Source organism: Argiope bruennichi, chromosome 9 (assembly GCF_947563725.1).
Source record: "Argiope bruennichi chromosome 9, qqArgBrue1.1, whole genome shotgun sequence".
NCBI lineage: Eukaryota > Metazoa > Arthropoda > Arachnida > Araneae > Araneidae > Argiope > Argiope bruennichi.
Genome location: NC_079159.1, coordinates 29911938 through 29937454, shown reverse-complemented (window position 1 = coordinate 29937454; position 25517 = coordinate 29911938). Strand labels below are relative to the sequence as shown.

At 26.4% G+C, this 25517-nt stretch overlaps 1 protein-coding gene across 1 annotated transcript in view; it reads left to right on the top strand.

Moving 5' to 3' along the window:
* LOC129983695 (serine/threonine-protein phosphatase 2A 56 kDa regulatory subunit gamma isoform-like) overlaps positions 1 to 21193 on the top strand; it is a 34125-nt gene extending 12932 nt beyond the window's left edge. The window contains exons 4-15 of the mRNA XM_056093280.1: positions 953 to 1063; positions 1489 to 1581; positions 3542 to 3672; positions 3986 to 4045; positions 4555 to 4717; positions 6268 to 6318; positions 6433 to 6552; positions 6633 to 6760; positions 8093 to 8194; positions 8278 to 8350; positions 8439 to 8570; positions 16874 to 21193. Coding sequence (XP_055949255.1) covers positions 953 to 1063; positions 1489 to 1581; positions 3542 to 3672; positions 3986 to 4045; positions 4555 to 4717; positions 6268 to 6318; positions 6433 to 6552; positions 6633 to 6760; positions 8093 to 8194; positions 8278 to 8350; positions 8439 to 8570; positions 16874 to 17014 — 1305 coding nt within the window. The 3' untranslated portion in view covers positions 17015 to 21193. The remainder of the gene's footprint in view (positions 1 to 952; positions 1064 to 1488; positions 1582 to 3541; positions 3673 to 3985; positions 4046 to 4554; positions 4718 to 6267; positions 6319 to 6432; positions 6553 to 6632; positions 6761 to 8092; positions 8195 to 8277; positions 8351 to 8438; positions 8571 to 16873) is intronic.
* The last annotated feature ends 4324 nt before the right edge of the window (positions 21194 to 25517 follow it).

Genomic DNA, 25517 nt, shown 5'->3' with positions numbered 1-25517 from the left:
GAAGTAATCTGTGGCTAAAAAATGAGATTGAACGAGTGAGAATAAAACCCATGTGTTGAATTTCATTACAGAATATAAATCAGAAAAAACTGTACAGTAAAAGTGGAATTACTCTTCTCTGGAAAAGCATGTTTCCCTCAAACAAATCTTGGCAATATCTAAATATGTAGCATTTTTTAGTTATTCTATTCATATGGATATAAAGATAAATGCATTTGACTCATAATGTGATGCATTTATTTTAGTGTAAACATCATATGCTAAATTTTATCCATTTAGTTTCTGATATTGATTTACCTTGTTGGGAAGAAGAAGGTGAACAGACATATTTTCTATTTTTGTTGTACAGTTGATGAGCCAGTCCAAAAATTTTGACTTTTTTGTTTGTTTGTGTCTGTAATAACCAAGTTTCATCCATCTACTTTTCATACTTTTGATATACTAGGATATATATTGATATACTAGGGTTAATAGATTGATACTCATAGACTTAATTAATTTTTAACCTCAAATACAAAGAGCTCTAAGGCAGCAAAAATCATCAAAATCTCCTGATTGAATTCCTTGATAATTATAATTCATGCTTTCACTTTATGTACGTTATATGCAGTAAAGTAAAATACTTACATTTTGTATTTAGATCATAAAATATTCTTATTTAATATAACTGCATGGTATAATTAATGTAGAATCTCTACAGCTTTTCTTTCTTTGTCATCGATTCATAAAAAAAGTGTTGTTTTCTTTTTGTAAATTATATAAAAGTACATCTCATCTTAATTTGTTTTATACTAATAGAAAAATAATTTTTAGAATTTTACTGAAGATTTTAATAGTATTCAGAATATATCGGCATTTTTGTCACATTGTTATTTTACTTGAAACATGGTTTTGAATTATGTTTATTTAAATTAAATTATACAGTTATTTATGATTTAACTTGTTGTTATAGTTTAGTTGCAATGTATTTCGTACACTTCCACCATCGTCTAATCCGAGTGGTGCAGAGTTTGATCCTGAAGAAGATGAACCCACTTTGGAAGCTGCCTGGCCTCATCTTCAGGTATTTTAACTATTAAATTAGCTGTTTTTAGAATTTTACTCTGCTGTATGTATAGTTCAGATATGGATTTTGTTGTTTGTAGATACAATGTTTTTTTTTAAAAAGCATTTGTATAACAAGTATCTTTTAGCAATTAAAGCATATTTTTTTATATAATACAATTCTTTTTTCTTTACTCCTTTCTGAAAGTTTTATAGATTAGTAAATTGCAATAAGTATAAAAAAACAATCACAATAGAATTAATTTAAATAAAAATCAAACCATATTTTGGTTAATATGGTAATTATGTATACTCTTAGTATTAAAATATAAGCAGCAGTTCTATATTTGTAATTAAAAAAACTTCTATATTTCCACATTTATATATTTGTAATTGAAACATTTAATTTGTTTTTAAAAATAAAAACTTTGTTATTTATTTCAGTTGGTGTATGAGTTTTTCTTGAGATTTCTTGAATCGCCAGATTTTCAGCCGAATATTGTGAAACGATATATTGATCAAAAGTTTGTACTACAAGTATGTTTACATTTCATTTTTCTAATTTTGATTATGACATTTTTTTTGTTTTGTTAAAATAAGCATTATGTTTGATATGTCTCATTAGTGCAGACTGCAATTTAGAAAGGAACTTAAAGTTTTATATGCATGTTTAATACCTGCTCTTATTGACTATTCTTGGTCGCAGGGATAATATCCAAACAGAGTTGATTCCTCTTTCATATAAAGCAATCTCTTTGCAAATATATTGATTGTACAATGGACATTTGCTTTCTTTTAGAGATAAAAGGAGATGTATAACCCCTTGAACTAACTGAAGACACAAGATGTAATGTCAAAAGATTTAAATGCTCACCAGCAAAACTTGACATTTAGCATGTTTTGTGTTCATAAATTTGCTTTTTCTTTACTTTCTTTAACTACTTTAATTTGCTTTCAAGCTGGTATACTTGTTGTAGCGATAAATGAATGAGATTTCTCTTCATATTGAATTAATATGTTTCTTCTTCAAATAATTTAGCTGTTTATTTTAATCCCTTAGCTATTCAATTATTACAAGCCTAATTCATATTTTATTGTTGATGAAAGAAAATAAGAATTGTAACTTTATGGGTAGTGAAAGGAAACTACAGCATTATCTTTTGACTATTTAAAAAAGAATATAGAGCATATAAATATTTCTTTATCAAAGTTCTCATAAGGAAGACATATTTGAGTCTTTATCTAATCCTTAACTTAAAGATAATCTTTTTTTAAAAATATAAATCCCCCCCTTTTTTTAAATATAAATTCAACATGTACTTCTCATGAACCTTTCATAATAAAAATAAAATTTGGTTGTTATTCTACTGACATGATACTTTATTATAACTCATATTTTTGTTCTTAATACAACTGGTTAGATTGTTTTCTGAATGGAATGAAACTGGGTAATTGATGGATAGTGGCTCTTGCTTGCATTTGTGCTGAGGTGATGATATAGCTGTTGATATATATGGTAGCTCGACAAATATGAATAGTTATTGGTGATACAAATATGATTCCAATTGGGATTTAGTATAAATAGTATAAGAGAATGCAGGGATTTTTCAATGTTATGTGCACCATTACCTGGGGTAAAAGGTGGTTCAGGCTGGAATATGCATATAGAGCTAAAAAAACAACAAAAAACATAATGCATGGTTAATAGCTTTGCTATGCATTAGATTGATTGGGAAAATTGTGAATACAAAAACTGACCCAAGCACCTAATATTTTTAGTCTGTATCAGTTTTGTGTTCCTGTCACATAGCATCAGGTTGACACAGTATCACTCAACCTTAGATTAAAATAGTGCTGAAGATCTATTCAAAGAATGCATTGATGTCAGTTCTACAAATATATTTTAAAATGGCTTGAAATAGGATATCTCTTGAATGCTGTCTGTATAATGTCATTGATAACAGTTATTACGTATGCAAATTAAAAGCCATATATGCCATACATAGTTATAGTGAACATAGTTACAGTTAACTTGCCTTATATAGTTATAATAATGAAGATGCAGAGAAAAAAAAATCAGATCAATGAAGAATTTCAAAATAAGCAATATTTGTGATATAAAAATGATAAATAATAAATTAAAAAAAATTGCTGGTATATTCTGAATAAATCAAAGTTCTGTTTAGCACTAGATAAATGACTGAATCTAGCATAACAACTGTGTAAAGGTACTTTTTCTTATAAACTAGGAAAAGAAGAAGAAGTAAAATTTAATAAAATAATTTTCATTTTGAAAGTAGTTTTTTTTTTTATTGCAGAGAATATTAAGATTGGTCTTTAAATTTTGTTGAAATATATCTGTTATCTTTGAAATGCATTAGATTGTTTATAACTATTTGATCGGTTGGAATGTAGTTAATGGCTTTTGTTGTACCATCAAGTTAATCTATATTTAAATATAAACTGTCATTCATGTGGAATGAAAATTGTTTTTCAGTTACTGGAATTATTTGATAGTGAAGATCCAAGAGAAAGAGACTTCTTAAAAACAACTTTACATAGAATATATGGAAAATTTCTTGGACTACGTGCATACATACGTAAACAAATAAACAATATTTTTTACAGGTATGCTAGTTAAATATTACTTTTTTTTTGTTTTTAATTTCTTATGACCTAAAAGTACCTAAATTTTTTTCATTTTAAAAATATACTGTTTGTAAATATATTGTTAATTAAATATGCTTTGTTCTTTTTATTTAATGACTTTCTACCGCTTTTTAATTATTTAGATAATTTTTTTTTAATTTAAAGTTTTTTAAAATAAGTTTTGACTGAATTTAGTAAAAGAATTTTTTCATTCTTATAAAAATATTATTGGCAATAGTATATATATGACTGCAAAGGTTGAAGAAGTATGTCACTTTTCTATCTACTTTAGGTTTATATACGAAACGGAACATCACAATGGCATAGCTGAACTGCTTGAAATCTTAGGAAGGTGAGTTTTTGTTTTGGAAATTGGTTTATATAATTGTTGCATGGTTAATTTTTGATAAATTATACTACATATACCAATACAAAATGTCTTATCAGGTTTAAAGCTTGTTAAGCGTAATGTGTTTATAAAATAGATATTTTATTGTTACATGTAAAAATTTAAAAGCAGTTTTTTTTAAAGAATTTTCTTAAATTTATGTATTAAGTAGTTACTTTTGAAATATTATTAAAAATGCACAATTTATAAATTGTAAAAATATCAAAATTTCCCAACTTTATTTAAATGAAATTTTATAACATTTATTTATATAAATATAAAGTTATAATTCATTAAGTTAATTACAAAATTTATCATTTTTAATGACAGATAAAAAATTACATTTCTTCCTTTCTTAATTTCATTTGAGAAGTGGACACTTTCTGAATTTATTAGATTTTATCTGTGTAATTTTAAATATACATTTTGTTGTTATTTTAAAATAATCTAATTAAAAAAAATCTTTTTTGCAGTATTATCAATGGTTTTGCATTACCATTGAAAGAAGAGCACAAAGTATTTCTTCTAAAAGTCCTAATGCCTTTGCACAAGGTCAAGTCATTAAGTGTTTACCATCCCCAGTTAGCTTATTGTGTCGTTCAGTTTCTAGAAAAGGACCCTAGTTTAACTGAACCAGTAAGTTGTGCATATCTTCTGAATCATATGCTCATTTAAATAAAAATAGTATAGTTAGTCTTCTATTATCACATAGCATTATACATACAACCTAAATTTCTCATCATTCAGATAGGAAATCATGATTTTGTTATTGTTTGAGTTTATTTATTTGAGCTTTATTAAAGTTATTTATTGGAGTAACCTTTATTGTTAATATTTTTTTAAAAATTAAAATAATGTTTTCCTGCCTTATTGAGCTTACTAACATGTGGTTTATGTTCCTAATTAGGAAAAAAATATATAACAGCTATATTTATTTATTTAATTATATTTTTTGGTCAGACTTCTGCTTATTTCTAAATTTGGCTATTGAGAATTTGCGATTGAATAGCTTATTTGAATAAAATGCAGATGTTTCCTCGTCATCAAATGAATGCTGAATTTATAATATTATTAGCTTTAAAGTCATAGAAATATAAATTTGTTCCTTTTTTAAAATTAAATTTTCAATCCCTGAATCTTAGTTATGAATTTAACATTTTGTTAACCCTTTAAATATTCTATTGCATGAAATAAAGGAGTAAAAGAAATTATTCTGTCTTCTAGTCTTTATTTCGGACATTTTTAAAAACTACACCAGATGCAACTTTAAATTTCAAGTAAAGTATTTCATGAAATATTAGCATACAATATGTAATATGACATTTTGTAAAACAGAAGATGGTATTGAAAAATTGAGAAGTTGTCATCATTAATTTTTTTAAAAAATTCATTACTCTTAATGCCAAATATGTATTCATTTACTACCTTTGTGAAAAATATAAGAGCTTAATGTTTGTAGTTCTATATGAAAAGTTTCTGTTTTTAAACTTTTACCTTATTATTTTTTTATAAGTTATAATAATAATATTGCAACTGGTACTTTTCTTAAATAATTTTTTAGTGAACAGTTTTGTGATAATATTGAAATTTTTTTTTCTGTAGTTAATTTGACTTAATTTAAGTAAAGTAGAGCATTTTAAGTAAATTTATACAAAACTTTTGAAATTTTGCTTGATTTCAAGAATTTTTTTACTTCCCTTTGATTTTGATGCTTTGAAAACTGTGAAAAAAAGATTCTTTACATAATTAAATGCTATTGAGTTTGATCTGTTTTACATTTTTTCCTATATGAATTTAATCAAACAATTCAGTCACTTAAAATTTACTTTTGTATCTTGATGTTATATCTCCAAATAAGATAAATCTGATGTCTGAGCTGTTATTTCAAATAGATATTGTAATCAATTCTTTGATATTGTATATTAAGTGGCACTTTTGAAATCAATTTGAGTTGCAAACAAGCAATTATGTCATTCCTGGCATAAGTATATACTTATGTCATTATTCAATGTCATTCTTGAGAATTGAACTATCAGATCATTATAAAAACAATGATCTCTATGTGTATATATAAATTTCAAATTAACATTTTTAAAAATTTAAAATGTTGCAAATAATTAATTCTTTAAAATTGTAATGGTTTATGAGTTCTCAGAAATAATAGAATTTTGTTTTGTAACATTTAGGTTGTTAATAGCCTATTAAAATTCTGGCCAAAGATGCACAGTCCTAAAGAGGTAACTAATCTTCACTCATTTTCATTTTAATGAAAAGATAGCATTTTATTTCATTAAAAATTAAGTATTGCAGACTACAATAATGTTTGTAATTGTTTTTATTACTTTTTTTAGGTAATGTTTTTAAACGAATTAGAAGAAATTCTCGATGTTATTGAACCAGCTGAATTTACAAAAGTGATGGTGCCACTGTTCCGACAACTTGCAAAATGTGTATCATCTCCCCATTTTCAGGTAAATATCTAATTATTTGTTACAATAATAATTTCTGTGTATATCTATGGTTTGTCTATCATATTTATATTCTTATATAGGTGGCAGAAAGAGCTCTGTATTACTGGAATAATGAGTACATCATGAGTCTCATTAATGATAACGCCACAGTGTTGTTGCCGATAATGTTCCCTGCACTCTACCGGAATTCCAAATCTCATTGGAATAAGTAAGTATCTCATGTTGAAATGATAACTGTATAAATTTTGTTTCATTGTTAGCCTCATTGTTAAATATAGGAATTTAGGATAAATTAATGTACATCTCTAAAAATAATTATCATTTATGTTTGTTTCCTTTATTTTACCTCTCATTCTTTATTAAAACTTTGTTCAAAAATAGTTTGTGCTAAAGATGTTTTGACTTCCAAAGAACACCTGCTGCAGTATCGAATAAAATAAATACTTTTTAAAAAGAAAAATGTGTCCCTATTGTCTTTAAATATTTAATAATTTTTTTTTAGTAATGTGTTTATAAATATAGCTGAGAATGGCTTGTTTATTTAAAAAAAGTACTTTTTATATTATATGAACAGGGAAAATTGGGTAAAAACTATGTATTTAAAAGTCGTATATTAAACAAGGAAAAGGCGTGGAATTTAAAAATTGTTAATGTAATGTAAATTTTTAATTTCTTCTTCCTTTTTTTTTTTAATTTAAAAAGTTAGGATCTCTAAAAGTCGCAGGAATAAAAAATCATTGCCTAAAAAAAACAAAAACAAACACACTATTCATGACTGTTAAATTTTAGAATCTCTTTTGCTTTCTTATTCATGTGCTTTTTTCCTACATAGATCATTCTGATTTCCAAAACTATGAAAAAAAAAAAAAAATACTGATGTTGGAATATTGCATACAGTTACTTAAATTCTAGTAAGACTTCTGAAACTGAAAAAAGACAAAAGAAGGGGAGAAAGAAAAAAAAGATCGACGAGTGAAAAGTCTGCAGAAATTGATATTCAAATATGTGAATTGGAAAATAAATGAATAAATGAACTTCATAATGTTTTTTGTGAAGTAATCATTAAATGGCTTGTATCACACTATAAGAATGTTATTTTGTGTTTTATTTCAACCAAATCATTAGCTTTATGTGACTTTAAATTAAAAAGCATGTGGAAGTGAGTAATATCTTTTTCCCTTTCACAGATGAATTTATCTTGCTAATTTCTAGCTAATAATAAAGAGGTCTTCCTTTTTTCTGTATATAAATCAAGATATTCATTTAATGTACTGTTATTTTAGGTAATGTTTAATTGTCGCTTACTTTTCTTTCTCTGTTCCATTGATAAAACCTGGGAGAGGTGGGGGGATATAGTTATTCTAACTAGTGCATGAGTATGTATGCAACTCTAATACTACATATACATACAGGAAAAATGTTTTTTCCCCCATATTTGAGTGGCAACCCTGTATGAAGAAGTTGATGGTTTTTTTTTAATTAATTTTTTTTGTATTATTACATTTGTGGTTTATTTTAATTTTTCTTTTTAATATTTCAGAACCATCCATGGATTGATCTACAATGCTTTGAAATTATTCATGGAAATGAATCAAAAGTTATTTGATGAGTGTGTACAAAATTACAAACTTGAAAGGCACAGGTAATTATGAAAATATGTTTATTTATTTTATATTATAATTTGTATATGCTAAAATCTAAATTTTCTTTGTTTTCATATTTTAGTGAAAAGCAGAAGGTAAAGGAGCGAGAAGAAACATGGCAAAAAATTGAAAATTTAGCTCTAAAGAATCCTAAAGTAATTAATTTTAGCATAATAATGCTTTTCTGAAAAAGAAATATAATATTTATTTTGTGTATGATATATTTCCTCCCCATTTTTCTAGTTCAAAGAAATAGCACCATTAAATCCAAACCTTGCCAACAATCTGTCAGAATCTGCAGTTCCTGATCTGCCAACACCTGTTGATGAGGAATTTTTAATGAATTACGAAAAAATAGAATATGAATCTAAGGATGTAAGTATATCTTTGTAACTTTACATTTGCTTAAATTTTCATACTGCTTTACATAATGGATACAATTGACTTTATAGTAGTAACATTACTTGTATTGACAAATAATTTTTATTTTAATGATCAAAAATTCTAAAAACATTATAAATGATTACCACTTATTATTAAAAGAAAATTGTAAAAAATGCATCATAAATTATTTTGAAATTGCAACTACTCTTTGAAAAGATCTTATTTTATATAAAATTGGTTTTCATTTTATCTTGTGCTATTTTCTAGTTTACAAAACAAATTTTATTCAAGTTTTTATTTGAAAGTATAATTTTTAAGACAGATATTAAGGTGTCGTAAGAAATCATTATCAAATTTTTTTTTTTTAATGGAAATCCCTAGAAAGCTGCCAGTATAGAAATAAGATTAAAAATTTCAACTTCATAGAATTATTTTTAGACTTACCTCATCAACTCTGATATAAAGTTATTTTTCTGCAAAAAAATTAGCGAATTTTCATCATAACATTAGAATCTTTTATTTATTTTTGGATTGTGATTTTTTATTCTGTAAAGAATGTTGCTATCTCAAATTTCCATATTGATCACTTTTTTGACAAATAGATCAGAAAATCTATAATTTTTCTGAAACCAGGCCTAAGAATTTATCTTTCTAAAAGTAAAAAAAAAAAAAAAAAAAAAAGGAAAAAAGTTAAAATTTATGTAATTTGATGTTTTTTAATACTATTTTCTAGTTATTTAGTACCAAATAGTTCAATTATGATGGTTTTTAATACATAAATTTTCAACCTTGTAAGTGAAAGAGAGTGTGGGATAGATTTGGAGGGGGGGTATTGATTTACAAATTAATTATGTACTATAGCCAAACTATCAAAAATTTAAAACAGTGAATTTAATTTAAAAAGAGTTTTAAAAGAAATAATAGTAATATCATAGCCGATTTTGTTGCTAAATTTTCAAATAGTGCAGTAGATAAATTGAATTAATTTGTAGATTAATTGAGTTACCAAAATCAAGGAGGTCATAATTAGGTTTTCAGATAGTAGGTATCACAGATCCTGGGAATTATTTTCGTTATTCAGCAATTACTTACAAAACATAACTGTCACTGTTTTCTAGCTTTCTTTCGATTTGTAGTAAGAAACAGCTGCAGCGATTTGATTTCTTCTTGAAATGTGATATTAGTAGGAAATTCTGGATGCAGTATAGGATACTATCTTAAATTTTATTCAGTATAATTTTTACATTCATATCTGTTAGTTGATATTACCATTCTCTTCTCTTTACTTTCTAGTTTTTTTAAGTGCAAACATTAAGGATCAAAAGTGATTATTAATTTTTGTTGTTTGGAACAAGAGGTTATTTATCTTTTGAATTCATCTAAACAGAAACATTAATGATACCTTTCCTTTTTTTTTTTTTTTTTTTAAATCTATGTAATATTATATCTATATTCAGCATTTGCAACATTTGTATTGCATTTCTGTTGTAACAATCTGAATTGGCTTTTGAATTTTGATATTTATTCATTTAATTAATTAGATCAAGTTTTGAATCTATTTGCCACTGTTTTGGCATGTTTTAATTATTCTCAAAGCTACATGATGTTCTCCTTACTCATCTGAGATAGTACTTGGAAATTATATTTCCCTGTGACTGTTACCTTTTGAATCCATTTGCAGACTTCTTAAAGTTTGCAATTGTTGATTTCTGTGAAGAAAATAAATTCTGATGGCTTTGAGCAGTGAAATAGGGCTAATTTTAATACCGAAGTAATGCACATGGAAAGAGTAATTTTTTTTCATGCTTATTGTTTTAATGCCTATTTATTTATAAATTATATTAATTTTTTATTGAGAAAATAGCAGGGAATTTTTAAAATATTGTTATTTGTATTTATGAAGGAATATATTTTTGTGTTAAACACATTGAATTATTCTTTATGAATTTTTATTATGATTTATATTTTATACTCAAATTGTTCAGTTGCTCAGGTGAATATTTTTTTATTGCATACCTGCCAACTGCACTTTCTCATTTTGGCTTATAAGGTATACTTTTCTCGTAATTATCATTTTATATTTCTATTTGTTTCTTTGTGAAGTATCTTTAGTCTTTTTTAGACATTTTTTGTTGACACATTGTTATTTAATTTTTGTTAAATGTTTTTAGAGATTAGTTGCTTTAGTTTATAGCAAATTTATTATTATTTTGCATCATTTGATGAACTTTATGCATGGCTTATTTGTGATAGACTCAGATGAGAAGAACAAAATGTTATTGATAAATTATGTGTCTTCTATTAAATATGTAAATCAAAATCCTATTTTTATCATTTAACTTTAGATTTCAAAGAATGCCACCCTGATTTTTACTAATTTACAGATAGTTATTTGTATTCTTCAGGTTTTAGTGAGCTCATAATCACCCCTTGCAGTGATCAGATTGAACCCCCCCCCCCGTTTTTTGTAATAGTTAATTTTATCATTATTATTATTTTTGATTTTCTAGTTTCTTAAAATTTCATAAATGAAATATTCTTAAAATTTCAATGATTTAATTAGAAATCAAAAAGTATGATCGATCTGCTTTTTAAACTCAATTTTCAAGATTTATTAATTAGCTGCTTTGAAATGTTAAATGCTTCATTGCTTTAAACCAATGCATTTTTCATTGAAATGGATGATAATTTCTTTTCGTAATTAGCAATTCAGTTGTTTAAATTAATGCTATAAGTAATTCGAAAAATCTAATCTGTTGGCTATGCTGTCTAGAATCTTTTTTAGGATTTTTTTCCCCATTTACTTTTAAAGATGTAAGTCTATATTCTGAATAGTTTTGAATATTTTGTTTCAGTAATGCAAATGTTTGCATCTTGATTAGCAACTCTATGTTCATGGCAAATAATGTGCAATTTATGCTTTTAGTTATTTTTTTGTTTTATTTAGTTTATAGTTTTGTGTGTAGCTGAGATTTTAAATTTTTCTGTTGGAGTTGGTGTTAGTTGAAGTAGCATTAGATAAAATATGTTTATATTGTTTAGATTAGTGTTTAATTTTATGTGGATATCAAATTGTAATTACATTTTATTATATTTATGTATGTTTTATGATTTCCTGTGCATGATGATGAACTATTTAATGGTCTTAAATTTTTAATGATTTCAGTTATCTTAAATTCAACAGTTATTTTTTTGCAGAATATTTGAATTCATCATATTTCGTCTTTTATATTTTAAATATATTCAACTATTACTATAATAGAAGGAACATTTATTTCCTACTAATTAAGCTTATAAATTATTATTTTAAAAATGGATGTGGCTTTACATTTCAAAGTTCATAATCTGCAATGAAATCTTCGAATTACAATCTTCTATGAAATAAATATTTTATATGCATGCTTTGTTGCTGTTATTTGTTCTCTTCTTAAGAAAAGGAATTATTTCTAAAGAATTCTTTTACTAGTTAGTGATTCAGTGTAATATTGTGGCATTGCAGTGTCTTGAAATTGAACTTAGATAACAAGTTCTTTTTAACCCTTTTGGGATGGGAGGTCTCTATCATAGATGCAAGAACGGGACATATGTGAAAGGAATCATCCCACAGGACAGGGGTTTTGCGTCTAAGCCTAACTAACTAAAAAAATAAAGTCTTAATGTTATCATATTTTCTACCTTTTTAGATTATTAGTGCTTGAAATATGTCTGAAAGCTACACAAAATACAACAGAGCTGACGGTAAAATGCATATATGCTTAATGTATTTTGTTATAAGTCATGATTTAGGCATTAAAACATAATAGCTCTTCAGGTCATCATTTTACCATTGAACTTCATGGGTTTGTCTTCAAACTTTCCTAAACCACTACATAATTTACAAGTGATGGCATGATGTGAATTTGATGCATCTAAAATGTGGTGCATTTTCCATTAAAAAAAGTAAAGTTAGCGGTTAAAAAGGCACTTAATAAATGCTAATTCAGCTTCCTACTTAAAAACCAGTGGGTGTAGTGTCCCTAAAATTTTCTCTTATACTCTCTAATAAACTTGTCATGCCAGGGAACACTTTACATGGCATTAGCATATAATAGTTATGAAACTTTTAGCATGAACTTGGCATTTTTACTGAATCTACCATGTCATCTTTGGTGAATTATTTGGCCATTAATCCCTGGTTTGCATTAATAGTGTACAAAAATTGAATTTGGGCTTTAGACTAGTTTTTAATCAACCAACAAAAATTTGACACAAAACTACATTTGTACTACTACATTGTCAGAAAATCCCATACCAAATTTAATATATTTAAGTCATTGTGTTTTTGAATTATCATATTTTACATGTTTCTAAAAGTACAGATCAACATACAGTCAACTCTTTGTTGGATTTAGCTTAAAATCTGACAAGTGTCTACAGTATTGATGTTAAATTTGTGTACCGAATTTTATCTATTTACTTTTCATTTTGCAATTAATTATCACTTTAATTTATATTCAAACAGCTGGACAAATGGACTTCTTCTGTACAGATTTTACTTGAAATTTGATAGAAATCTGCAAATTTGGTATAAAGATTTCATAAAATCAGCACAATTTTCTGTGGACCACACTAGTAAAAATAAATAATTATTTATGATTTCATTTGCTGTATTTTTTCTACTATTTCTCATTGTTAGGGAAATTTAGTTTGGATGAGTAAATCTTTTTGGATTAGGAGGTTTGGGGGGGGGGGGTCTCCGTACATGTCTATTGATGATCAATCTTAAAAATAACATGTCAGATTTTGGTGAAAATTTCTTTATCTTTTATTATTATCTATTTGCATTTCTAGAAAGAAAAAAAAATATAAACATTATTAATAAGAACACTTTATATGACATTTTCCCATCCTGTTTCCCATCGTATCTATATGTCATTACGTCACATCAACCTGTTTTAATTGTTCATATATATATATATATATATATATATATATATATATATATATATATATATATATATATAATATGAAGTTCCTTTTTGGTTTTAGTTTAAATAGGTAATAAATTTTAGTTGCGATTTTGAAACTGTTTTGTTTCGTTTTCATTTTAGTTTCGTTTTCAAACTTTTTCTTACTTTAGATTGGTTATATATATATATATATATATATATATATAATTATTTATATTTTTCATGATTTTTTAAGAGACTAAAATTGCTAATATTATATTTATATTTCAATGATTATATTTACTAAAAAAAAAAAAACAAACAAATTCTTCCTCTGAGAATAATGTGAGATGAGAATTCTCCTTGCCTTTTAAAACTTTAAATTTGTATATAATATATATATTGACTTTCCCGAAACAATTGCCTGCTATATTCCAGTTTCTGTGTAATATGATACAATAAATTGATAATGTTGTACTGCTATTCTTTATATTGTTATAGCAATGCAGGAAGTATTTTTTACTTTACACTTGGCATGTAAGTAACAGGTATTCATTTTTACATTCCAGGTTTTTCAAATTTAAATAGTAATAAAAGACCATCCATGCAACTCAGCAGTCCTTTTTTTTTTTTTTTTTTTTTTTTACAGTGCCTAACATAAAAGAATTATTTGATTAGCATTATGCAATGGAATGTATTGTAAAGCAATTTTTAAAAGCTAATCTAAGAATGCGCCAAAAATGTGGTGTGCCAGTATATGAAATTTCAGATATTTATGCTAGTGATAAATTAATTTTATGACTAATAATTGTTTGTCATAAAATTAAATTAGCTGTTAGATTTATAACTCTTCTTAACTTAAAGTACGTTATAAAAAGCTTTCTATCTAGTTAATGAATTGAACTGTATTTGGACTTGATTGTTGGTTCTCAGATAGTAGTTAGTGAGTTCTTCTTAAAATGATAGTTTAAGATAGTCTTTGCTGGTACTGTTAACAATTATTTCATTGCATCCTCACATTTGCACCATAGTTAAAGCCACTATAGTTAAGAATTAAACCATCATTTTCAATTTTTCTCAGATAAATATGATACAAATTTTGACTAATTCTATATTATTTGTCTCTAGAAATGGTGCATGAAGTGTGTGGCGATAAGGAATAAAAAATATAAGATCCTTAATATATTTTTTATCTGTATATTCAAAACATTGACAGCATTGACATTTAGCGTGAAAAAGAATTTATTATTGATGATATAAAATGCTTCTCTTTTCAACAAAAATTTAAAAAAAAAAAAAAAAACGTTCTATTTGCAACAGTAAATTTCTGTCACTTGATCTTATATTTTGTTATATTTCAAATTAGGTGAAAAAAAATGTAAAGGGATTGTGTTACAATAAAGTGTTATCATTAACACAAAAATTCTGTTAGAAAAGTTAAATCAAATCATATCTGTTAATTTTTTTTATTAACATTTTATTTGTCATGTGTAACTATTAAAATATTTAGTTAAAAAAATTATTTATTCATTTTCTAGCAATTTTTTCATTATTTAATCTCTGCATTCATGTTGGATATTTTGCTGTGGTGATCAATATATGTGCCTCATGAAATAAGGATTATAAATGTTTTATGTAGTTAGATCTCTTAATAATGGGGAAAAAAAATAACTATTGATCAGAAATTTAAGATTACAATAATATGTTTTTTGAGATAATTGTTTTGAAATGTAAATAATTTAAAGCAATATAAAAAAAGTAAACATTTATTAATTTTAAATCATAGGAATTCTATTTGAAGCCTTTGATAATTAATGGGTGACACATGTATTTTTTACAATTTAAAATAAACTTTTGGGATAAAATTTTTTTTTGAAAATTATTGTAATGTGTCCTAATTGAAAAATGACACATGTACATATTTAGTCACTGAAATACCATTACCTATTTTACCATCAAAAGTTCATGATTATTGAAGACCTGTGCTCTGTAATATATATATATATATATATATATATATAAATCTTTTTTTAATCAATTAGTGAGCAATGCAATAGTTTTTGCAAAAAATATTGTTTAAATGTACTTGTAATTATAAGCTTTCATGGTAATTATAATTGTTTTGTAATGCAGAAAATAAATTTTTTTTTAGTTAATGGATTATTTTGCCCCACACCTAAAATATTGAGGACACCAAAATAAAACAAAACTTTTGTTTAAGGATCTCTCAGTGATTTAAAAATCAGTGGAGGGAATTCCAAACAATAAATTTGTTTCATTTGGAGCATATGGTCTTCAGTCTCATAGAAAAAGGGTGAAAACCATTTGATAAAAAAAGTTTATAATCGTATAAAATTAATTATGAAACTTCCTCTGTTCAAAAAAAATAAAAACTTTCATTGCAATTCTGATTAAAATATTCAGACTCTTTTTATAATTTAATATTCATTATCATAATAATAATAATGGATAACAGAAATTTCTCATAAAAATTGGACGAAAGAAAAATAAATAGAAATCAGACAGGGAAAGAGTTAATGAAGTGTTTTGTTCTTTCCCCCTCCTTTCACCTGTCCCTATTTCTTGTAGATTTATACTGAATATTTGATAATAAGATTCTTTTTTAAGCTTAAATTAATGATTTACTTTAAAAAAAAATTATTTTACATTTTTGCAAATTTTATAAAATTTAAATTTTAATTCAAAATTAGAGACAAAGATTGCAAAACTTTCACTATGACTACCATTTTTGTTCATTGAATGTTTTTCTATAGTAATAAAGCAAGCATGTTGAAGTTTTCATTAATCAGAAATGTGATTTTCAACTTTTATTTTGTGTTTCTAAATATATATATATATATATTATAATTTATGCTAAGTATTATTATTATTATTTTGTGATACTAAGATAAAGGGGTTGCAAGGCAGATAAAGAAAATGTACTGAAAGAGTGTTTAAGAAGGTCCTTTCATATAAACTTTATGTTGATCCATTTCTATTTTTGAATCTTTCCTTCCATAAATAATCAAACATAAAAAATAAAATAAAATTAGACATGTTTTAGAAAAAATGTTTTTAATATGTAAAATTATTATAACTTGAAATTTTTGTTTAATTTTTACTTGAATATTAATTTTTAACTTCAAATTATTGAATTTCAGTTTATGATGCTCATAAATTTTATGTCTTTCTTTTTGAGAAATTCTAATATTTAATTTATAATATGTAGTTTCAGAGAAATGGAATGTAAGGACTTGCAACATTCTTTCCTGTAATGGGCATTATTATTATTTTTCTTTTTTGTAAAATGTTAAATATTATTTATGCTGTTTCTTTACAATTGTTTAAAATCAATTTATTTTTCAGGCAAAGAAACCATTTCCAAAAGAAAAAACTCTGTTACGTAGGAAATCTGAACTTCCTCATGATACCTTAACTCTCAAGGCTCTGAATGATCACAAGCGGGTTGATGAATTTCTAACACCAGCTCCCTCTGAAAGTATTTGAAAATAGCAATAATTTAGGGTGTGCTAGCCATCTATTATTAAAAAAAAAATTAAGGTGCTCAATGCTTATCTACATTCCTGTTGAGCCAACAAAATGGACTGAACTCTTCCCTCCTGATTGGTTGGTATTTGAAACAATCATTTCAGTTTTTTTTTTATATGGAAGACAAATACTTTTCTAGCACTTCATCTCAAATGGTATTGCTTATGGAGAACACTTTCTTATAAAAAGTAAACAAGCAAAAAATTTTAATAGTTTTGCCTCTCACATTTAGCAAAATGTAAATTTTGAAGTAGTGTCATTGCTTGTGTTTCAAGAGATCTGTGTATTCCTGAGCACAAAATTTGGTTTTATGTGAGTTTGTTATTAATTTTTTTTTTGTTGATGATGATTGCTTTTGTTACTTCAAAGAATTATGTTATTTATGTTAAAATGAATCCAGTGATTTATGTATGACTGTTTAAAGTGGGAAGGATTGTGTGGTGGAAAATGTGACCTTGCTTGTCTTCCTTTTTTTTCTTTCGGTTTACGTTTTCCATTCCTTGGAGGGAATAATATAATTTATATAAGAAAATGTCTTAAACATTGAGACAGAAATTATATTTCCTTCCAATGTATTAGGGTAGTGATGTCAAAAATTTTTTATTAAAAATTTAACAATTTTTTTTTCTTAATAAACATGGCTATGCTTTCCAATCAGGGTGAGGGTGTTCCTACTTTGTTGCTATTTTGATTTACTTCCATGCTTATTTCAATGCTTGCCAATAGAATGCATAAATATTAAATTAAATGTACATGTAAAATTATTCCCTGGATCATTATTTTTAATGTCTTTTTATCATTTTTATCAAACAATGGAATTAAAAATTTATTTAAAAATTATGATTTTAATTATTCTGCACCCCTATTGAGTGTAGCTCATGCATTCCCCTTGTCAAGTACTTCTGTGATATAAGAAGAAAAGACAGTTATTACTTGATTTAATGTTTTATAGTGAGATTTAGTCATGTCTTAAATAATTTATAGTTTTACAAATCAAGTTGAAGGAAATGCTTGTAAAGAAATACAGTCTAAACATGCAATTTTTTGCCCATGTCAACTGTTAAAAGAGTAATGCAGATATAATAATTAAATATTTTTTTATCATAAATCTTGATTTGAATTGATCATTATTATTGCTAATTGTAAAATCAATTATACTTAACTTCTTTTTATTTTTATTTTCTGCCTTTATTCTGAGGGAATTTCTGTTATGTGTTTTATTTTAAAGAACTTTGTACCCAGAAACATGCATATCTCAAGTCGTATTTTTATGTGCCATTTTTTTAGTCTGAACATGAGAATTTTGGTGCACTTTTTCAGCCCAACTCTCTCTAAAGAGAGCTATAAAATGTTGAACTGTTACTACACACTCGGTAATTTACATTATCAAATCCACTTTTGTGAAATCTAATTAGATAGAATGTGAAAAATTGCTATGGTTGTATGTTCATTTTGAAAACAGAAAGAAAATTAAGCTGAGTATTTTAGATATTTTTCAACCTGGTAGGAGCTTATCTATTCTGTGCATCTCTGAATCTTTATTTGTAAATATTTGGAAAATATTTTAATGCACCTTGTATTGTCTGTGAGTCTCGTTTAACATATGATGTAAACAGCAATCAGGGTAGTTAGTCTTAAAACATGTTTTAGTATTTTAAAAGTTTTTTTTTTGTTTGTTATATTTTTGCCTCTTTAAACATTTGAAAATTTTGCCTTGAATTTTAACTGTGTGGTTTGTTGGATTTTTTATGGCTGGATTTATTTCTTTCATAGTGTAAAATTACTTTTACTTGGATTCTTCATAAAATTAATATGTTTTTATGCAGTTCTATGCCGAATATTGTAAATATTCTATATTTGGTATTCCATTTCTCTAAAGAGCTTTTCTTCTATCATGAACTGTATTTAAAACTTTTTACAGACAATGCTTATCTTGTTGAATACATTGCTTTATTTTATTTGTTAAAAAAATGAATTCCAATTCTAATTTTGCAACATACATCAGTAGTTCCTTTTTTATGACCTGCATTTAAAATGACTATGTAAACAAAAGCTAACAACTAAAATTCTCAGTGAATATTTTGTAATGAAATTAGTAAGTTTGAAATATTTAGTTATTTTTCCTCCTCATACTATATTATTTATTAATGAGTTACAATATGAAAATGCTCATGAGTAAGAAGCTGCATAGATGTTATAATTTTATATGTATTTTTTATAATAATTTAATATTTATAGATATGTCATATGTTTTTTTTTATTGAACTGTCATTTGAATGAAAATGTAGATCTAAATTAGTTTGATTTTCAAAAGATTTAACTGCAAGTAACATAATTATGGTTTTAACTCTATTTATTTTTGCTTTATTGTATTTCAGAACTTAGCAGTCTAGTAATAGTTTTAAGCTGCATATTGTTTTGTAAAATTCATTACCATGAAACTATATTTGTTGTAAGCAGAATTTCTGCTTAAAATGCAAGATCCAGCCTGTAGGGAAATACATTGTACAATAGATAAAAATTAATATATAAAATAAAAATATAATAACTAATCTAACTGATGTATGATTATTCCTAACAATGGTTTGGGATTCCCTTATGGAAAAACTGACATAATAAGCAAGGGTTGTAATTTAATCATTATTTCTGCAAATATATTTTTTTCTCTGAAATCCATCAAAAAGCACCAGTTTAAAGTGCTAAGTAACTGAACTACCCAAATAAGTTTTTTTTTTTTTTTTTGAAATTTCAGAACATTTTTTACTCAGCTGTTTATGTGTGTATATGTATGTATTTACATATATTTCAGTAAATGTATATGGATACAGCCATGATACACGTGGAGGACCATATTTATTTGATACTTTAAATATCAGTAAGTGTTGTTCTGCCAAATCTCACTGTTAGCATTTGTGTGCTGTTATATTACGTAGTGCTTAAGATTAGTTGTTCAAAAGCTGCGAAATGAGTTTGGCACTATGAGAAATGTTCTTAAGCTCTGTATCCTTTGAACCAGATTCTATTGTAAAATTCTGAGAGTTAAGCTGGCGTCCATTCCTTTGATCTTTAATATTTTGAGAAATAATTTTTTTTTGTTTTTATATTTCATATATATAGTAATGGTTTGTTAATTTATTCCTTATCCAAGCTTGATGTTTATCTTATTTGATATGTATTCCTTTACTATTTGTCATTTGCTGTTCAACTCTCACATGTTTAAAAAGAATATTGCATTAAACTGTACATAATGTAACATTTAAAATCAGTTATACTGTCTTAATAAAGCTTTGATTTGTCGGTTAGTGAAGTTAAATTCTTATCAAAAGATGTGTATATTTTGTCATTTTATTATAAGATTTATTGTAAAGAGCTTGATGGATGAAAATATTTTATCTTTTTAAGTAAATTCTGAAAGCAATTCAGTCAAAGATATAAGAAATTGAGATCGTATTCTGAACGTGTTAATTTGTGTGTTTATTAATGTTTATGAAGTGATATAGAGGAATTTTGAAGGTATTTGTACCTGATTAATTCAAACTCTTGTGAATTTTTTTTCTTTTTTTGCTGTACAAAATTATTAGACAGGCAGTTATACAAACTGCTGATATTTAATTTTTTAACCATAATTCTACATAATTTTTTTTTTAAAAAAAGTCAAATCACGTATGTATATGTGTGTACTCTATGTTCCATTATATGTAACTCAACTTACAAAAAGTTATAGGATAATATTAATCCAGTTTTAACACATTTTAAGTTGCTGAGGTTTTTAGCTGTTAGAAAATCTGTAGCTTTGTGTTCATCTGTAATGAATATTCATGTGTGCATATTTGTCTCTAGACCTGTCTGAAGAGTGCTATCAAAAGTAATTCTTGCTACCAGTTCTCTGCAAGATAGACTTTAGTTTTTCTTTAGCTTTGGGACTATTTTGAATAGAACTGAAGACCTGAGAACACTATTCAAAGTTAAATCTACAAATACACTATTAGGAAGTTTATGTGATTGATTGTACACTGAAAGAAAAACAAAAACTGTTCTTGATGTTGAAGTTGGCTGATTGATTGTTGCATATTTTTTTAATTGCTAAGTAAGTCATGCAAAATATTGCAGTACAATAAATTCATTGATTGTAAGAAATACTTTTTATTGAAGATTTTTTTTCCCTCTCTAGTCTATTAATCACTTATTTAATTGAAAAAAAAAACTTTCATCACTTTAAATGGTTTGCGTTAGTATTTCGGGTATTTCTCATAATTTTCAATTAATTATTCTGTATAAGGATATTGTTCTGGGAAAATCCCAAATCTAGTTGTTTGGTGAAAAGTCCAGCAGGCGCAATATCAAATTCTTTATTCTACAACAAAACACGATACACGGGTTACAAAAACAGACGAAGCATACACAAATAGCACTTGCAGTAAACGGCTGCACAGAATTGGTAATAAATACTTGTAGCAGCACAAACTGCTTAAAGAGAACTCAATATTCCAGAGATTTCATGCACCTACTCCCAACTCGTCGACCATTTACTGATTTTGTTATTGGGTTTCTTCAGTGATTGTATAAAATGCTCTAAAATAAATGCTGGAATTCATGTCGTAGAGTATCTGACACAAAGATTCTTGAATATTCGGGATCCTCGATTTTTGCCGAGACTTTTTGGGAATCATTAACCTGGCATTTATTCAGCATCCATTAGAGCTATCTATAAAAGTACATTTGATATTAAAAATGCGTAGTTTTACATTTCAGAAAGTCAGATTACGTTTTAAAGTTACCATATAATATATATATATATATATTATCACAAGAACATTGGGCATTTCTTAGTAATAACATCGCATGTCTGTCGGCTTACAGACTGTTATACAAAATTAAAAAAAAAAAAAAAAAAAAAAAAAAAATCTGTGCATGCAATGAAATTTTATAGCATCATATTCTGATATAGATGAAAACTGTAAAAAATCTTATGAAAGCCTGCAATCATTTGTCAGCTTAATTCTCATTATTTTTTTTGGCTTTGTATTTCATTTCCGTAGTTTTTCTCCTTTACCAGTTCATGTTTGATTATTTCATCATAGTTGAAAAAAGTATGCCGTAAACAGAGTTGCATAGATCGTGTTTAAATTTATAGGGAAAATTTTCGAATTTAAATATCTAACTTTATAATGTCGTTGCAGAAGAATAGAACCTCGATTATCTGATTTGATTGGTACGTAATTATTTCGGGTAAACAGATAAACTCATTTGCTGCAACTGAAATTTTAATAATTTTTAAAAAAAATTAATTTCCAGGAGGTTTACCAAGTTTTTTTATTTTGAAATTTCGAAAATAGTTTTCAATTTATATAGCATATTCATATTCTCCGACATGTGTTATCCAGTCATCAGTAGTACTTTTCACCGATATATTACATATAACTTAATATCAACAAATTATTGAACATTGGATATTTCCAAAGAGTTTTAACAAGTTTAAACAAATATTTTCAAACATTATTCAAAATTATTTGAGACATTTATTGTTGACTAAATACATAAGTGGAATAATTTTTAAAAAAATCACAAAACGCGATTTTGTTGATCAAATAAATCAGCACTATTTGTTGGACATTTGCAATTTTGTTTCATTAAATAGAAAGCACTTTTACTTTCCTTAAGTCATCATTAATCAGTTTAATATCATAGCAAATTCTCATATTCATATTTTTTATGAGGATCGACTACAGACCTTTTAGAGTTTGAAAAACACATTTTTGAAAAATATCTGAACGTGAGAAAGATAATTCAAAAACACTTTCAGCTAGACGATTGAAATTTGGCATACGGTCTTTTCATCGAATTTGCTGGTTTCTATCAAATTTTGTGCAACATCTGTTCACAGAAAGTCTGTCTTAATCTGTTCGAATATAATTTAAAATTACAACTAAAAAATGAAAATATTTAGATAGATAAAATTCGGTGCACAGATTTTACATCTATAGTATAGACACCTGTTAAATTTTGATTCAAATCCGATTATGAGTTGACTGTCTGTCAGTCTGTATATTCAGAAACGTGTAAACGCGATAATTCAAAAACGCAGTGACTAAAATATATCAAATTAGATATGAGAATTTATCACTACATGTGCAGTTTTATGTCAAATTTTGGTTTCATTCGATTGAGAAAAGCGTTCTCAAACACAAATTCGATTTTTAGATGCTATTAATGCATGCCAGGGATTAATCGACGCCAAATAACTCGCCAAGGATGACACGATAGATTTAGTAAAAATGCTAAATTCACGCCAAAAATTAATATTTCGTAATACTGTTCGCGAATTCCATGCAAGGCGTTTCCTGGCATGACAAGTTTACTAGAAAGTATGCGAGAAAGTTTTCGGAAGACCTCTCCCGCTTTTTTTGTTTTTTTAAACCTCCGTTCCTCTAAATAACTTGAGCTACAAAAGACCAACTCTTAGAAGACCTTCGCCTCCTGAAAATCTATTAAATGTGAATTCTGATTTTTTGAGAAAAAAACGTTGATTTATTAAAAAAAAAAAAAAAAAAAAAAACAGAAAACAGATTTTGTGTTAAGTCTTAATCGATAAAGGGCTAGATAATGAAATGTTAGTGTTTGAAATTTCCCTTTGATTGGTGGCCATATACGAGATTTGAATGCATATTTTGTAACGGTCCAAAAATAATTTAAAACGAATGATCAGATATTAAGAAGAGTTTGCTTCTGTAAAAATTTTTTCATTTTAACATTATAAAAAGCGATGGAGGGCAATGGAGAAATTATTACGAGAAAACTTTACTCTGGAGTAAATTAACATACAAATTTCATTATATGATTTGTTTTTTGAGATCAGGCTAGACTTAAGAACATAGTTGTACTGCTAAACTGAAACAATGAATCGCGAGATTTGGTATTTAAGATCTAGCGGTTGAAAACAGTGTCATGATTTTAAATCTTAACAAGTTCATAAAATGTTTCATTTGATGAAAGCCTACAATTTTTAAGACAGGGTGAGAAATTCGATATAAGTATTCACTTTAATTCGGAAACTGAAAGTTTAATGGACTGTTGTGAAACAATTAGTTTTAAGACTAGAGACTAGACCAGCAATTTCTTTCATGGCTTTTTTTTCTTCTTTTTACTTTTTTGTATATGTAGTAGAGAGAAAGTATAGTAATCGTCAAAAAATTCGAACTCAAGATTTTGACTAATCTCTACGTTCTAGTCCTCCCTGAGTTCGAAAAATCACATTTTTGGAAAATGTCCGTCCGTCTGTCTGTCTGGGACAATAAACATTTTTAGCTAGACGGTTGAAATTTAGTATGTAGTCTTTGCACCGAATTTGCAGATTTCTACCAATTTTGAGTAAAGCCTATTCAGAGGAAGTCCATCTGTCCGGCTGTTCGAATATAAGTTAACACGATAATTACAAAATGGAGAGTACTAGATAGATAAAATTCGGTAAACAGATCTAACATCTATAGTGTAGACACTGGTCAAAATTTGATACAAAACCAACAATAGGTTGACTTTGTTGGTCTGTACTTTAAGAAACTTGTTAACGCGATAATTTTAAAAAATAATGACTTGAATATATCAAATTTGGTATGGGATTTTGTGACTACAAGTGTAGTTTTGTGTCAAAACTTTGTTTTAATCCATTGAGGAAAACATGTCTAAAGTACAAATTCGATTTTTGGATACTGTTAACCGCATGTCGGAAATAAATCTGGGGAAAAAAAAAAAAAAAAAAAACTGGCCGTGGATGACATGATAAATTCAGTAAAAATGCTAATTTCAAGCAAAAAGTTAATAGTTCGTAACTATTGCACACCAGTGCCATTCAAGGCGTTCTCTGGCAAGACTAGTTTTTGTGCTCATTATTTTCGTGAGTTACCGTGGAAAAATACCAGATTTGCTTAACGTTGAATTAATGAAAAGGAAATCAGTTCTAATTAAAATTTCAAAGAAATCTCACCGAGGTGGACATTTTCACCTTACAAAATATACACTATATATCAAGTCTGAACTGTAAAGCGCCAAAACACACGTTTTTTAAAATAATGTAGAGAAACGCGAAATATATCTGTAATCGAGTTTAGAAAAAAAAAAGTTACATGTGTTAAAAAATTTTAAAAAATGGGGGGGGGATAAAAATGAAGGTTTATGTGTCTCATTGAAAGTTTGGTGAATGGAGTGATAGGATAGTCTATTGCACATAGAATCCCTAATTTTGAATATTTACCGCTTTTTAAAAACAACCTTTTAATTAAAAAGTAAACTTTTTAATTACTCCTTTTTAAAATTATCTGAAAGTTAGTTTAAATGAAATTTTTTAATCAGATTCGCCACACTGTCGTCGCGTATGTGGGTATTATAAGCAATTATTATGAAATTATTTATTATAAGTAAAGATTACGAAACTTTATTCATGTTATTTACAATACTTATTTACAGC